Consider the following 16,585-nt stretch of genomic DNA (forward strand, 5'->3'; position numbering starts at 1 on the left):
CTTGACTCCCGAGAGGATTCTCCTTGTTACTGACCTATCGGGAAACCTGAAGGTCCTGGAAGATAAGTGATTAGCCATCTAAGAGTGGTGGGAGGGTCCTGTTGGCTAAGATGTCTCTCAGAAGAAGGCGCCCAGGCAGCCTTGAAGGGGCAAAGATTATTTTCAGGCCGGTAGAGAGAAGCAGCTGAGTTATTGTTGGGCAGGGAGGATGGGCGACAGGGCGAAAGTGGGTGTCAGTGACTTCCAGAATCTCGTCCTGGGCCCAGATGGTGCTTCTCTAGGGCTGGAGACCAAACAGCAAAGAGCAGCATTCGGACTAACGTGGGTGGACAGCTGCAGGCCTGGCATATCTGATGCGACAACATCTCCGTCGGGTGGCCTGGGAAGTTCTTCGCAGCCTACATTCCCCCCCCCCAAGTTCTGCACGCTCTTTCTGTGTGCGTTCTTCCGTATTGGGAACATCCCCAGGGTGCTTGTGAGAGAGGGCTAGAACCATGTGATGCCAGGGATGGAACCCGGGGCTGGACATGCAAATGTGCGTGCTCCAGCCTCCGAGCTTTCTCCCAGCCCCAACGTGCAAATTATTATTATTTTTTTTGCCACACCTGGCGGTGCTCAGGGCTTCCTCTTGGGTTGGTGCTCAGGGGACCATATGGCATCCTGGGGACCAAACCAGGGCCTGCAGCAGCATGCAGAGCCTTAACCCCTGCGCTGGGTGTCCCCCTGTCTCTGTCTGCCTGTCTCTCCGTCTCTTCCCATCTGCAAATTCTTCAGTACTGAAGGGGAACCTTGGCGTTCCTCTATGCCTCCCCCATTTCCTCCTTCAGCGTTCTGTCTGGGGAGCATCCGTCTCCGTGGATTCTCCTGGGGAACCACACTCCTCTCCCGAGCTTCCGTTATGCAATTTGGCTTCCGTGGCCTATCCCAGGAGGCGCCAGGCAGCAGCGCTGGCCTTCCCAAGGTGCCTCGTGCCAGTCTGTGATGGTTCCTGTGGGGTTCGGGCGACACAAGATCCCGGAGAGTGAATCCAACTCTCCTCCCAGAGCCGCCAACATTCCCCCATCCAGGGTCCTTCTCAACTTACTTCCGAACCATCTCAGCATCAAGCACCGCTGATGGAAAGAGACCAGGAAGCCAACGTTCTCACCCCAATCCCGGAGGCCCACCTTGCCCCTTGATGCTATGCCCACAGAACCGCCTGCACTCTCGGTGCCCACATGGCATCGGCACACCCAGGGTGGACATCACATGTGGACTGTCAGATCCAGTGCAGCGACCGAGGAAAGGAAGCATCAGGGTGGGGTGTTGCCACCCCAACAGGGCACACGCATAGCAAGGAGGGGATCTGCCAGGCGTGAACAGGGCGCATCTGGGACACCCACTTCAGCTCCCTCTGGGCTCCCCAGGGAGGGGGCGACCGCGCAGAGGGGCAGGTTCTGCCTTGCTCCCCTTGTTTCCTGTCTCCTCCTCTTGAGCTGACGGTGACAAACCTGGCGTCAGGCACCAGGCGTCTCACAGTGGGCATTCTGGGGGCACCAGCACAGAGAAGGCGGCCAACACGCCCTGCAAGTCTCAGAACCTCAGCTTCTGCTGAGTCCCGGGCTCTAAGGGAAGTTTTTCCCCTTTTCAAAACAACAGTGAGCCGTGACTCTGTTCCCCTTCTCCTTACATTCCAGGAACAGCCCGGTCGGAAACCCGGGTCCCCGGCATGGAGCTACACAGACACCACAGCCTTCCTACCCTCCGTGAACCCCAATTACATAAGGGCTCCTGCCGCACCCGCCCGACAGACCCTCACGGGGATCATGGCGCTTTGCAAACCCTCTTCGGTGGGTACTGGGGGAAAAAAAGTGCAAGGAACTCATATGGGGAGCTGGCACCATCGCTTTGAGCGGGAAGCTCTACCTTGGCAGCCAGGAAAAGGCCCCCATAGGGTAAGGGGGAGTGTTTTTATAATGACCGGTTCCATACTGTGTGTATGGCTAATTGAAAATGTTACATAACCTTGACGTCCGGAGCCTTCTAGAGCTATTAATAACCAGCCGCATCAAATTCTGAGGACTTGCCTAGCGTTGCAGAGCACCTGGTGCATGCCTGCGTGCTTGCACGCATGCGCACACACACGCATACACACGCATACACACACAAACACGCACGCAAACATGCACACACAGGCGCATCCCAACAGAACACAGACTCCTGGCACATGCGCTGATGGACATTTTAACACGGGGAAGAATTTGTCCAAGGTCACCGAGCCAATTAATAAGACAGCCAGGAATACACCCAGGTTTCCGGAAGGCTGTTCCTCTACTCCACACGCCTCCGCCCCCGAGGTACCCGCGTGCATCCTGAAGTCAGAGCAAATGGCCAGGTCCTCCACCTGGGTTGTTTAGCACTGGCTCTTATGATACATGAGAGGGCACGTCAACGATGTTCTGATGGCACGACCCCACAGTGAGAGAGGAGACCCCAGCCAGGTCCATCAGTCATCGTGCTATTACATTCACCCTTCTCGGCCTCCCCCAGCAAATATAAGATGCCTGAAATACTCTGTTTCGAGATCACACAATCTACGTGGTGTACTGAGCTCAACTTTAGAAGCCTTCAAAGAAAAGGGTATAAGACAAAGATGCACGGAGAAGAAGAATCGATTCCTGAGAGCGCACTTTCCCACTGGGGGCTTGGACAGAACAGCCAAGGACTGGAGCACACTGAGAACCCAAAACTCAGGATCAGACACAGGAGATGTGTGAACCGTGGAATCTGGCTTCAAAGCAGCAAGAGTGGGACATACAACCCCCCCTAAGAGAAGTTTGTTCATAATTGGGTGATGGTTTTCAAGGCACACTGAGTAAAGACTGTTTCTCTGCCTTCCTTTCTATTGGCCGACCTTCCTGATTCGTCAGGAGGAGCTGAAGATCATCCCTCCCCACCCCGAAACATGCCCGCACAAGAGCCAAGACTCTGCCTTTATGCACCTCCACCCTCTCCAACAGGAACTGCTCGGCTCTGCTTTTGTGAATTTCAGTCTCACGGAACCCACTGGGAGAGGAGCTTCTAAAGAGCACGTGGGTGCTGTCCACTTCACCCGAGAGTCAGTAACACTTTAAAAACGTCCCTAATCCACATCTTTCAGGGGCTGTGGACAACCCCATTCAGGACCAAGGTGTCAAGCGAATGCATTTAGCCGTCCTCAACCAGCAAAGACTAAGAAGGGGCCAAAAGCTCCCGCAGCCGACTGGTTACTGGCCTCTGGTCACTGAGCACATGCCCGGGAGTCAGCCCCAAACCGATGGAGTCAAGCCAGCAAACAACAGAAAAGGCAAGAGTCTAAAACAATCGCCAGCTTGGCGCCAGGCCACTGGGATGGATTCTATCTGGAAGGGCCAGGCAGGGCCTTTGGCCACTTGCTAGCTAATGGCCGTCCAGGAATTTCACCCACTCCTCGGGACAAATGCCATTTCTCCAACTGAAATGCCATGCGTGTCCCTCCACTCCAGTCTGGCACCTGGGGGCCCCTGAGAACACTAACACTTTAGGTTCATCAATAATTCACAAAAGCACTGCATGGCTTCACACCCCTGGGATAGAACTGACTCGCACGGTTCCTCAGCGCTCAGGGCTCCTCTTAGAAACCTGGAACAGTGCTCTGCCCAACGGCAGCAGGCCCGCCGGCCCACCCTGCCCCCTCACCAGTCCCCTGAAGCTCCTAACAGGGAAACTGAGGCCCTGCCCGGAGGGCTTTGCCCTGGGCTGCCGCCAACTCTGCCCGTTACACAGGCAGCTCAGTCCCACATTTGGGGGCCCATCAAACAAGCCGCTCAAGACACGGATCAAATGAGCCTGCGGTGGCTCCAGCCTTCAGAATCCACCTAGACGGCCGTGAAGCAGGGAACGCCAACTGCAGGTCAGAGAGAGCCCCGGGGCCAGGCTGACCCCTCGGCACCCAAGCTCCCTGCGGGGAGAGTGGAGCCGAGACGTGTCGAGTTCAATCAGGCAGGCGTGCCGGCCCCTGCAAGCAGCCCCTGTGCGTGTTAAGTGACAATCTCCAGCACTTACACAACCAGGAGCGAGAGCCCTGAGGAACCCCCCTGCCCCCCAAAGGTTCGGGACCCCGTCCTGAACACACGCAAGAGAAACCCAACCCTGGACTCTCGGCCACCTGGAGGCCCCAGATTCCAGGAAGGGGACACCCCAAGACTCATCTTCCACCCTCCAGTCAGAGGAACCCCCCCAATCTCCCCTCATCCGCCCTAGGGGTTAACAGCAATAGTGGGGGAGGGGCACACAACTCAAATGTTTCCACCAGAAACACAGCTGGTCCGTGCCTCCTCCTGCCCCCCACCCAGGAGAAGCAGCCAGCATAAGGAACAGGCAGGTGTGTTTGCTTCAAAGCCCCAGGAAGGCAGGAGAGTGCCCCAAATTCTGATCCTGCTCCCTCACTTCCTGGGCCTTGTGACCTTGATTAAGTCAAGTCATCTCTCTGAACCTCAGTTTCCAAATCTGAGCTATGGGGGGAGGGAAAGGGACCTACTTCCCCCGCGTGGCTTCAAAGCTGGCCACCTGGGCCAGCCTGGGCATCAGTTATCACTGGGGTCCTGTGTGGAGGAGACAGCCCTCGCCCACCGTGGCGGACTCCGAGCCCAGTTCTCCGTTCACTACACAGACCAAACAGGTCTTCCTCCTGCGTGCCAAGCCCTCCTCGGCGCCTCCCGGAATGAAGTCCAAAGCCCCAGGTATGCTAGGCGCTGGGCAGCTGGGCCTTCAGGCAGGATCTGGGGCCAGGGCGGGGGTGGAGGGTGCCATGGGAAGCCCCCCAGGCTCCCAAGCTCTTGGTGGGAGCCGGCAGGGGTCTCCGGAGGCGGTCTGCAGGGCCACGCTAAGGGGCTTTGTTTCCGAGGCTGGGCCTGGCTTACCGAGCAGCGCATCCGGAGGCGGGCGGGGGGCGCGCGGGGCACACAGCAGAGCCGGGCCTGGGCCCGGGGCGCCGGAGCCGGAGGAAGGCGAAGAGGAGGAGGAGGAGGAGGAAGAGGAGGAGGAGGGGGAGGAGGAAGAAGAGCCCGCGGCCGGCTCCTGCCTCATTCTCCTGGGCAGCGCCGACCCGCTGGTCGCCGCCGGCTGGGGCTGGCCTCCGAGCGCTGGCCCCCGTGCGCGATGCTCATGTCCCGGTCGGCCGCTGGCGAGGTGTGGGCGCAGCCGGGTGCTGTGCGGGCGGCGCCCCGGGGCTCGGCGGGAGGACCTCGGGGAGGCAGCGCGAGGGGAAAGAGAGAAAGAGAGAGCGTGAGAGCGCGCAGGGCTGCACCCCGCGGGGGCCGGGGGCGGCGGGCGCCCCGCAGGACCGCGCCGCCCCACCCACCGCGCCGCTGCGCCCCGCGCTACGCGCCCGGCGGGGAGACGAGCCCCAGAAACTTTAGCACATGGCCCGGCCGGTGGCCGCGGTGGCGGGAGCTGCCCGCTCGCCGCGCGCTCCCCGTTCCCAACGCGCCCCGCCACGGCGCCCGAGCGCAGCTTACCGGGGGCGCACGGGCTGCGCAGGGGGGGACGGGGCGGGAGGTGTCGGGGTCCCCTCCGGGGAGGCGGCCAGCTCCGAACCGAGGCAGCGGGCGGGAGCTGCCGGCCAGCCGGGATCCGCAGGCCCCGATGCGGGTGGGTCGTGCGCCCCCCGGCCGCTGACGCCGCGCGCGGGGTTCCCCAGCTGCGGGGCTGCGCGGCCCGCCCGGTTACCTAGCGACTCGCTCCGGGGAACCCACGCTGACGCGCGCGCGGGGCTGCGGCATCCGAGGGGAGGGGAGGGAGCGGAGTGGCGGGGTACGGCGCAGGCTGCGTTCCCAGCTCCTCCCTCCGCCCCACCTTCTGCGCTGGGGAGGGGTCCGCGGAAGACGTAACCCCCCACCTGGCGCCGGTGGCTGGCGCCTGGGACGGGGTGCGGGCGGGGGACCGGGCGGGGTGCACACTTGCCCCCCCCTACACACACACACCGGGGAGGCGGCAGCAGCAGGTGGCGGCGACGTGATCCGTGGAGGCCCCGCGCCCACGGGCGCGCGGGGAGGAGGCGGTGGGCGCGTGGGCGTGTGTAACACGCTCCCCACCCACGTGGCGTACTTGGGGACCGGAGGAGGGAGGACGCGGGCGGCGGGGGCGCCTCCTCCTGCTTCCCTCCCTCCTGGCTGGGCATTTGCTCCTGCGCGGTCTCTGTCACCGTCACCAGCACCCAGGTCGGGCTGGGCCGCCAGCTCACCACCTCCTCCCGCCTTCCCGAAAAGGGCGGAGCCGGGAGCTGCTCTGCACGATCCAAGAACCCCTCCCACGCCCTGGGCCTGCACCCCATTCCACCCCCCGATCTCCAGTTTCCTACCCCCCCCCCCCACATACACAGCTGCTATACGCTGCCTAAGGCACGTTTCTCTTTGGAGGTCCAAGTCCCAGTGTCCCCGTTGCCTGCTGTATGTAGAACCGTTGCCGTTGTTGACTTGGCAGTCTGTGTGCCCCCCAAATACCTGGATAAGTTGCCAGCACCTTCACATTCCCTGAAGGTGAGCATCATTGCTAAATGGGGGTGGGGATCAACCCAGCCTGCCTGCACCTCACCAGATTCACCCCAGATCCCAGCCCAGGAGCGAGTGTGAGAAAGGCAGCTAGCTGTTGGCAGGGAATTAGGGGTGCGTGGATCTTGCCCAAGTCTAGGCCAGTGGGGGCCTGAGCTCAGGCATCTGGTCCCTAAGTCCCATCCCCCACCCTCCACCTTCCCCTGATATGACATCCTGGTCCTCTCCAGACCACCCCTTGGCCCTGTGCTCCTCCCCTACGGGACCAAGCCAGCCGGGTCCCAGTTGTGGCACAGATACCCCCAAGAAGCAAGAGGATTGTGCCGCCCCCACACTCAGGACGGCCAATAGTGCTGGGTCTTAAGAGAGCTTTGGGAAGTGTTGGGCTACAGGATCATTACTTTAATGAGAATAAATCAATAATAGCAATCATGTAATTAACCCAGCAGAAGAATCATTGTTAGTGGGAGTGTTTTTGAGATGCCCGTCACTGCTGTTGAAAGGTTCCCCAAAAAAGGATGCAAACAGAAACCTGTGTGGAGCACGGCAGGGGTGAGGGTGTTGGCTCACCTGTCCACCTCCAGCTCCTCCCCAGCGCCTCCTGGTGTAGCCAAAGCATCAACGGGTGTGGACCCAGTGGTGTTGGGGAGATGTGCTGCTGGGTGCGACCCCGCTGGCCCCGCACTCCCTGGGCCGAGCTCTGCTGGGAATACCCGATGGGAGAGGAAAAAAGGAAGAAATGGAGGTCTCCGAAAGTGGCTCTTTTCTGGAGGAAACGTTTTGCCCCCAGCCCAGTGTCACAATCAAGATGCTCCTGTGCCCAGGGAAATGAGCAGGAACCAGCTGAGAGGCTGAGCAGCGCTCAGAGAGAGACAGGGGTGGTGACTGTGGGGCAGCCATGGGGACAGGAAGCCCAAAGGCTGCTTCCCAGTGCCAGGGGGCACCAGCTCTCCCCTCTCACTGGACTTGCCAATGTCAGGTGTAATCCGAGGACTTGTTTGCTCAGAGAGCCCCACCTTTCCACCAAGGGAAACCCCAGAATCGTGCATTCATGCTGGTCAGTGTGTGAACCCCACTACAGCAGGAAACGGGGACCCGGGGCACCACACGCATCTTACTCCAAGGGGAACGGTATGGACGTCTGGGGCCCTGACGTCCCCTGCGTGTTCTTTAGTGTGTGTGTGTCTGGGGGCTCTGCCAGGGCAGCAGGTACCACCATCCTGCCTTGCACCCCTTCTTTATCTCCTTCTCAGAGCTGGGGGGTCCCTGCCCCAGTGAATGGGCTGAGTGGTCCCATGATCCCCCTGGCCTGACCGTCCGGGTTGTCCATCAGCACTGTCCAAGAGACCAGCTCACGGAAGACCAGGCACGGGCAACAGGAATGCACCCGGGGCGGGGGGGGGGGGTTGCTGGAGTGATAGCACAGCAGGTAGGGCGTTTGCCTTGCACATGGCCGACTCGGGTTTGATTCCCAGCATCCCATATGGTCCCCTGAGCACCGCCAGAATAATTCCTGAGTGCAAAGCCAGGAGTAACCCCCGAGCATCGCCGGGAATGACCCAAAAAGAAAAAAAAATCAGTAAAGGAATGCACCCGGGGGAGCTGAGGGCCTGGGTTCTCCTGCAGGCTTAGTGAGGACTTTGTTCCCATACAGGGTACAGATACCAGGCACAAAGGGCTTTGGCGAAGGCTGCCTTTGAAACTCACCAACGCCTGGCAAGCAGGTTCCTATTCTGTGATAGAGAGAAGCTCAAAGAGGTTCCAGACCTTCCCTACACTCTTGCAGCTGCAGAGAGAGTCTTGGGAGTTTCAACCTGCCACCGTGAGCCAAAACCCTAGCTCCTAACTTGCAGCCCAGTCTGCCCGCCAGGCTCCGGGAAGACAAGGGGAGATGTACGCGGGGAGATGCCCTGGTGCTTAGGAAGGCAAAGGACGGATATGCATGGAGTCCCAGCTCAGCGCCTGGAACAGAGAGAGCACTCTCTAGAGGAGCTATTTTATCATCACTAGCCCCGAGGTGTTTTTAATTGAGGGATTGGCATTGGTGTGTGTGTGTGTGTGTGTGTGTGTGTGTGTGTGCTTGCACAGGGGATGGAAACCAAGACCTTACATGTGCAAAGCCACCCACCTTTACCCCCAGCCAATAGGCTCTCTCTTACAGGGGTGGCCCCAAACTGTTTGAGGCACACAGCTAGCCGCAGGGACAACGGAGGACAGGGTGCTGGGCTGGGGACTCTCAGTTGACAGGACCACTCCCATCACTGACGCCCTCACAGGCTCCGGCCACCTGCTGGGTGCACTGTGTCCCTAGGAGGCAGACACAGCTCTCTGGGACTCAAATTCTCCATGCAGTGCATTCGCTCACGTGTCCAGCATTCACCTAGTAAGCATTTATTGAGCACCTGTGGTATGCATGTTGGCTCCGGCAGTGACCACTTCTCTATGCCTCTCCTCAGTCAGCCCAGCACTGGGAGGGACGATGGCTTTCCTGAGCTGCTTCAGCAGAGGTTGGACTTGTTTCCCCTCTTCTTCAAGGATCCCTGCTCGTAAGGCCACTCCCCTGTGAGTGTCAAAGCCTTCCCCATTCTGGGAGCTCTCCCCTGCCCTACAGCACACACAAGTGTGGGTACTCACTAGCCCCCTCGTTCTTCCCTGATTAGAACTGGAGTTTCCTCCGGACCTGGTAGTTTGTTCCTGGTCTTTTTCTGTGCTTCTCTTTGATGTGCAAAGTGCATCTACTTCCTGTTTCCTCTGAATCTGACAGGTTTAGCATCTTCAGCAAAGGCAGACTTGGTGGCCACTCTCCAGCCTGACTTCAAGGTCCGTAGGGGGCCAGTACTGACTCACAGGCTTGTTCAGAGAGGCCATGGGCTTTGGGTAGAGCAGCAGCTGGGACACTACAGGGCACTCAATGGTCCATCTGGGTAAAGGAGAAGGTTTTGTGTGTGTGTGTGTGTGTGTGTGTGTACATACACATGTGTACATGTGTGCATGCGTGACTCAGCACAAAGAACAAGGAAGTGAAGAAGACTCTCACAAGCCATAAAGGAAATTCTAAGGTCTGAATTCCAGCTGCACCCCTAACAAAATGATTTCCGAATTACCCAGCCGACCAGATTCCCGGAAGCCCTGGTAGCCACACTCACGTTCCACCACTGTCACCATGTAAGCTCACTGTCCAGTTAAGTATTTTAGATTTTCCGGAGCATGCGGCTGCAAAGGCAGCTGTGCAACATCTCCGAACTCTACAACACTAACGCCCCAGTAGGAGCACACTAGTTTGGATGGCTTGCAAAAAAAGAAGGCAACTAAGCTCAATTAATAGTACAGAAAGGTCAACCAGCAGCAACAGTTTAGTAAACCCTCAGACAAGGACTTAATGTCCCCGTGATTAAATATAACAATTTTCACAAATATTACTTTACTGAAGTATTTATTGATAACTCCATTGCCATTTTATGGTAACAAGCAATATAAAATAAATTATTTGGGGCCTGCTGTTGGAGCAGGCTTGAGAGGTGGTTGGGAAAATGGGGATGATGATGAAAGGAACCTAACAGTGGTGGTGGGATTGGGGTTGGAATATTGACTGCCTGTAAAAAATGCATCATGAACAACTTTATAAACCATAGTGTTTAAATACAGCGGGGAAAAAACAGTTTTAAAAAAGAACAATAAGCAAAACCCAGCAGTGGGGCAAGAGAAGTAGAGCAGCAGGGAAGGCGCTTACTTTGCATGTAGCGAGCCCGGGTTCAATTCCCAGCACCCCATCAGGTCCCCAGAGCCTGCCAGCAATGATCCCTAGGCACAGAGTCAGGAGTGACCCTGCATCAATAATAATAACCCAGGTGACTCCACTCAGGTCAGGGAAGAAGCTTAAAATTGGAACATATGAGATGCAGGGACAGGAGGTGAGAGTCTGGGCAGAGCGCATGAATCCACACGCAGCAGTCCTCAGGAATGACTCCTGGCTGTGCACTCAGGGATCACTCCTGGTGTGGCTCGAGGGACCCTAGGTGGTATCAGGAATCACACCTGGGTCAGCTATATGCAGGGTGAGGCCCCTGTACTGTCTCTCCAGCCCTGATCATCTCTTACACGTGGCCACAAGGAAGAGCATCCAAACGCTTTGAACGGTGATGGACAAACCTGGCCCCAGGCTGAGGGAGCTCGCAGTGTGCAGGCTGGAGCAGGCACACCACAAGGCAGAGCCCTGTCCACTCAAAGCCTGGAGGACACAGCCCTTTTAAGAGCTGTGTGCTGACCCTGCACAGGGCAATCCCACTCCATAAAGGTTTGCTTCGGTAGGTAGTGCGTTCCCCACCCCTGGTGGTCATCCAGCAAAAGCCAGTGGCCCGTGTTTCCTTTAAGGCCCCTGGGGGATGGTAAGAGTCCAACAGTTGGTGACAGTTACTCAGTTTTCTTGGCATCCTGCCAGTCGCAAAAGCCACGACCGCTGATAAGCGGACAGAACAGCCTCAGCAGGCTCTCAGATCTAGTTTTTAATCACCAGGCCTGAAGTCCATCAAAGAGGGCCCCCGCATTCTCTGACTATTTAACGTAAGATAGATGATGTGTAAATTCAGAGAGTCTCCAAGGTAAACAGCTGCGAGGAATCCTCCTATGCCCAAGCCACCCTGCCAGGAAAGGTGCTCCCCGAGCAAACTCACAGACGAAGAGGAACCCCACTTGCCTGAGATTCCCTATCACGGTGTGTTTGGAACGCATCAACCATGCGACCTGCTTACTTAGCTTCCTTAGGCAAGGGTGTCTGGGGACGTCATTCAGCAAGCTTGATGCCAGGCTTAGAATGGGACCACCACTTCATCCTTGGGGGACCAGCCCCCGTGCCCCCATGCTGCTCGGCCTGAGTGTTGCAGAGGCCTGGTGGATCCCCAAGACAGACCAAGACTCACCAATGCCTTCCCCGATACCACACAGATGATGCTCTTCACCAAAATTTTCTTTCTTTCCAAGTGAGACCCTAAAGCAAATCAAAAGTGACTTCCAAAGGAAAAGAATCAGGAGCCGGGGAGATAATTCAAAGGGTCAGAGAACACCCCTTGTTCGCTCCCCACCCCAGTACCTCTGAGTGTAGCCCTGGGGGGTCCCCAGTACTGCCAGGCTGAAGCAGAACAGGGCCCCCATACTGCTGCCACCCCCTCAAATGAAAGATTTCTCAATAACCATTCCCTGTTTCCTTTTTCAGCCAGGCGGAATGAAGACAGGTTCCAATTTCTTTCTTTTTGATTTTTGGGCCACACCTGGTTGTGCTCAGGGCTTACTCCTGGTTCTGATGATGCTCAGGAACCATGTGGGGTGACAGAGATCAAACCCGGGTTGCCCGAATGCAAGGCAAGCACCCTCCCCGCTCATCTATGACTCGGACCCCGGCAAGCAGGCTCAATTTTCCCATTTCAGACTGTCTTGCAAACTGTGATGAAAACAGAAGGACGTTTGCTCATGCAGTAACCAGAGCCTGCTGACAGAAGCCACAATCTCGCCGCTCACCATCCCGCCCCCAGCCCCCGCCTCACCGGCTCTACCCTCTTTCCCCCGCCCCTCTCTAAAGAGAAAGTCCCTGCTGAACTGCATCGACAAAGACTACATTGATTTATGCTGTGTCTGTAGCAAGCGCCTGGTCCTCACTGGCCTGGTCTGGTTCCCACCCTGGGGAACTCCCGCGCTGATATTTGTAAGCCCTCATTGCTTTGACTTTGTCTTTCTCTCCTCTGACAGCAGCTACACGCTCCTTTTGCATTTTTGCATTCCAGATCCTTCTTGCGGCTGCCTCTGTTCTTGCATCCCAGTGGCTTGTCAAGGTATTTGGTTGCAGGTTGCCTTTGAGTGGATTCCCTCAAGCAGAGATGGATGCCCCTGAGAAGCACTCGGGGATTACTCAGTTCCTGACACTTCACTTTTGAAGTCTATCTGAAGCCAAGCAGTGCTGACTCTTGTCAAGGGGGAATCTCTGTCTTGCTCTAGTGTTTATGGGGAAATTTATAGGGAAATTTCCAAGATCCCAGATAATGCGGCAATAAACACGAGCTTTATTGTATTGTGTCTTTCCTGGCAATAAACACAAGAGTCACTTTCAAAAAGGTTCCCAACGTCAGGTTAGAGAGACAGGACAGGTGTTAAAGTGCAGGCCTTCTATGTGGCCAGCCCCTGTTCCATCCCTGGCACCTCATGGTCCCCTGAGTACTACCATATGTGGCCCGGTACTCACAGCACTGCTGGCATGGCCCAGAAAATCTCTGGCACTGCAGACCCAAGTAACATTGCCTTGAACCTCAGGCCTGCTTGGCTGAGAATCTCCAGGAGTACCAACATCCCTTGCCTTCCCAGGGATGCCCTAAGCTGAGGATTCTAGCCACCCTTCCCATTGCTGTCTGAGTCATAGCTTGCCTCATCTTAACATGGAAGCCTGTCTTTCTTCTAGAACCACAGAGTAGTTCCTCTGTCTCCCTCAGCTGTGGTGAGGGCATGGAACCGCATTGCATTATATTCTTTTAAATGAGTGTGTGTATGTGTATGTGTGTGTGCAGGCGTACATGCACACACATGTGTTTTCCTACTAACAATGCAGGGGGCCTAATTGGAATTGCCTAATCCCCAGTTAATTACAAATAAGATGATTCCTAGATATTTTGTTGATAATTACCCGGTGTCAGTGTGCTTGGATTCAGCAGCCAAGGTGAAGTTGGAAAGAATTGTTAATTGCTCTGGGTACATTCGAGCACAGTGCCTTATCCCAAGGATTAATATTAATATAGTGATTCGGTTCTGCGAGGGCATTCTTCCTGTAAAATAGACACTTTCATAAAACTGCTCAAAGTGAAGGTTGTAGAAGTCACTCATTCTTGGCTCATTTCAGCTGTCCATAATATTAACTGCTCTGAAATCTGACCAGTATTCCCTCGTGACAGCAGAGTCCGGGAAATGAAGAGCTGATCTAGGATCAGGCACTGTTTCTTGAACCCGACCCACTCTGCCGGGTACCAGTGAACCATGCCATCCCTCGACACAGCAGCGCCCTGTGACCTCAGCCATGGGTGACGATGACTCTCCTCTCTACAAAGGAGCCCCAACATCCCCCCCACCTCATCTTTCCATTTTGGGTCCTTTCTCAGACTTGCAGCTGTTCCAACAAGCTGACTACAGTCAGACTTGGCCTGTTTGCGACTTGGCACAAATCCAAGTCCAACTCAAGGAAGCTGGTTGCCTTGCACAGATTCTTCTCAATGAGCCAATAAATAAAGAAGGAGTAGGTTTGAGTTGCTTATGGAAAATAAAGGTCTCGTAAAACACGTGAAGGTTGAGTTGCTAGGTTACATTAGAAACCCATCTAGAAAAAAAATTCCCAAAAAACATTTAAAAAAATTCCATAATTATAACCAAAGTATAAAAATATCTGGACTGGGGGCTGGAGTGCTAGCATAGTGGGTAAGGTGTTTGCCTTACACGCGGTTGACCCGGGTTCGATTCCCAGCATCCCATATGGTCCCTTGAGCACTGCCAGGGGTAATTCCTGAGTGCAGAGCCAGGAGTGACCCCTGTGCATCGCCGGGTGTGACCCAAAAAGCAAAAAAAAAATTTGGGCTGGAGTTTCATCACCATGGCCATCATCACCACCACCAACATAACCATCAGCGGCACCTTCTTCACCGTAATTGCCACCACCATAATCGCTATCGTTATCGCCATTGTTTTCACCATCATCCTCATGTTTCTCATCACTGCCAGCATTTGTAGGACCTCAACTATGTACCAGATGCTTCCACACAGACTATTTCAGCCTAAAATTCACATCAACTCTACAAGGATATATCATCTCTTCCTTTTACACATAAATAATAAATGATCTCAAGAGTCCCTGATTATTTTTAATCTTCAAAACTCTAAACGAAGTTGATGTAAGTTTTAAATTTCAGAAATGGATTTAATACGAACTGTACAATATATAGGTTACCCGGCAGAAGCTACAGTTTATAAAACCCAATACCTCCCGTCACGTCAATGAACACGAACATGAAACTTCCAGGAAATAATTTCTGTCCATGATAGTAGCAAAATAAACCATGTCTCAAAGGCTTACCTCTGTATCTTCTAAATGACTGGCTGGCATTCTGGACTTCTGAGGGAACACGTAATCACTGGTCCTGCTTGTGAGCAAAGAAAAATTTCCTTTCATCTCCTTTTTTCTCAAACAGTTGGGTCAAAGGATCAGCCGCATTGTACAAATATCATCGCAATCCACTCTATTCTTAGAAATGGTTGTATATCCGAGTCCAGAGGGCTCCTCTGTTGGCTTCCAACCCTTACCAGTCTTTCCAAGTCTTTTCAAAGATCCCTCACTATCTGCATGTCACAGCAGTCTTTGCTTTTAAAGAGCAAGCTCTGCAGCTGGCCGAGTAGGATAGAAAAGGGAGATGAAAGTGTCACCGTTTGAATTTTCTCTATTTCCTCATCCAATGTTGCTATTTAGGAATGAATGGCCTCCTCTATTTCTGTATCTGGAAGAAGAGTGGAGACGTGTCTGCCTGAAAGCTGGAGAAGTTACAAATAAAGAAATGTGGTTGATCTCACAGAGGGCAGCAGGGGCGTTGGGTCTCTTGTGATAACTTTGAGATAACTCTCCTCCATGAGGATATAACGGAAGAAAGAAAGAAGGAAAGAAAGAAAGAAAGAAAGAAAGAAAGAAAGAAAGAAAGAAAGAAAGAAAGGAAGGAAGGAAGGAAGGAAGGAAGGAAGGAAAGAAAGAAAGAAAGAAAGAAAGAAAGAAAGAAAGAAAGAAAGAAAGAAAGAAAGAAAGAAAGAAAGAAAGAAAGAAAGAAAGAAAGAAAGAAAGAAAGAAAGAAAGGAGGGAAAGGGAGGGAGGGAGGGAGGGAGGGAGGGAGGGAGGGAGGGAGGGAGGGAGGGAGGGAGGGAAAGAGGGAGGGAGTGAGGGAGCGAGGGAAGGAGCGAGAAAACACACATACAGCAAAATCTGTCCTATAGAGTTAAAAATCTGTTGGATCAGCCAAAGTTTTTCTGGAAAAACTGTCCAGAATATATGTTTGTATCATTAATTTTAAGTGTTACAACTGGATAGTGACTAATATCCAAAGGTCATGATCTATATGGGGTTAAGTATGATGGAGGAGTAATAAAGAAAATGCAAACTTTTCCCCCAGTAACTTAGGAAAATGCTAGTTGAAAATAGAGCACATTACCCTGATCTCCTTAATACAAGACAAACTATTTAATATATGTCACAAGCTCAACCATAATTCTAGATCCAGGGTTTTCTTTGGAGCCGAGTTACTGAGAAGTACGTATGGTTTGGAGCTGAGGAACTTCAGGTATCCAAAGGGTTTCAGTTTTTGTCCAAATATTTTGCCCCTATTCTGAAGGTAAATTTCTAGGAACATTTTTCAGGGCCATATTGGATACCTAAATTAAGTGGCAGACAGCAAGCTGGTAAACGTTTATGGGAGGTTGTCTCTAAGGACAGTTGATGATGGTGGTAAAAGAAATGACTGTGGCTACTATTTATGGGACACGTACCATTACTCTAGCAGAACCCGCACTCCACACGCTGCCTCATAATTACCCTCTACTAGAGAAGAAAGTCAAGGGGCGACATTATTAAGAGCATACCCAAAGCGAATACACTAACTATTCATCACTGGTGAACAAATTGCAACTACACTCAATCTGTTTAAACAACATACAACTGTAACCTGAGTGATTGTGTGAGAAATATAGGTTGTAGCTTATCTAGGTTCTCTGTTTCCTGATCTCTCTCTCTCTCAGAGCTTCTATCAATAAGGTAACCTGGGCTCTGGCCTCATTTGAAGGCACGATTGAAGTACTTACTCCAGGTTTGACTCATGTGACTAATGGTAGAACTTAATTCTAGAGGAAAGGTAGACAGCAGACCTCACTCCCCAGATGCTTATTGTCCAGAGGCCTCACTTAGTTCCTTGTCGATGGACCCCATCCAGAATTTCAGTTTCATCAACAGAAGGAAGTGGAGCAAGCCCTAGAGAAAT

General features: G+C 54.0%; 1 protein-coding gene across 1 annotated transcript in view; it reads right to left on the reverse strand.

Moving 5' to 3' along the window:
- Window positions 1–5,849, reverse strand: part of TUNAR (TCL1 upstream neural differentiation-associated RNA) — a 42,897-nt gene extending 37,048 nt beyond the window's left edge. The window contains exons 1-2 of the mRNA XM_055133096.1: window positions 5,517–5,849; window positions 4,920–5,242 (exon numbers count right to left, since the gene is read on the reverse strand). Coding sequence (XP_054989071.1) covers window positions 4,920–4,931 — 12 coding nt within the window. The 5' untranslated portion in view covers window positions 4,932–5,242; window positions 5,517–5,849. The remainder of the gene's footprint in view (window positions 1–4,919; window positions 5,243–5,516) is intronic.
- Window positions 5,850–16,585: the final 10,736 nt, after the last annotated feature.

The sequence above is a fragment of the Sorex araneus genome, chromosome 3, assembly GCF_027595985.1.
Source record: "Sorex araneus isolate mSorAra2 chromosome 3, mSorAra2.pri, whole genome shotgun sequence".
NCBI classification, from domain to species: Eukaryota; Metazoa; Chordata; class Mammalia; order Eulipotyphla; family Soricidae; genus Sorex; species Sorex araneus.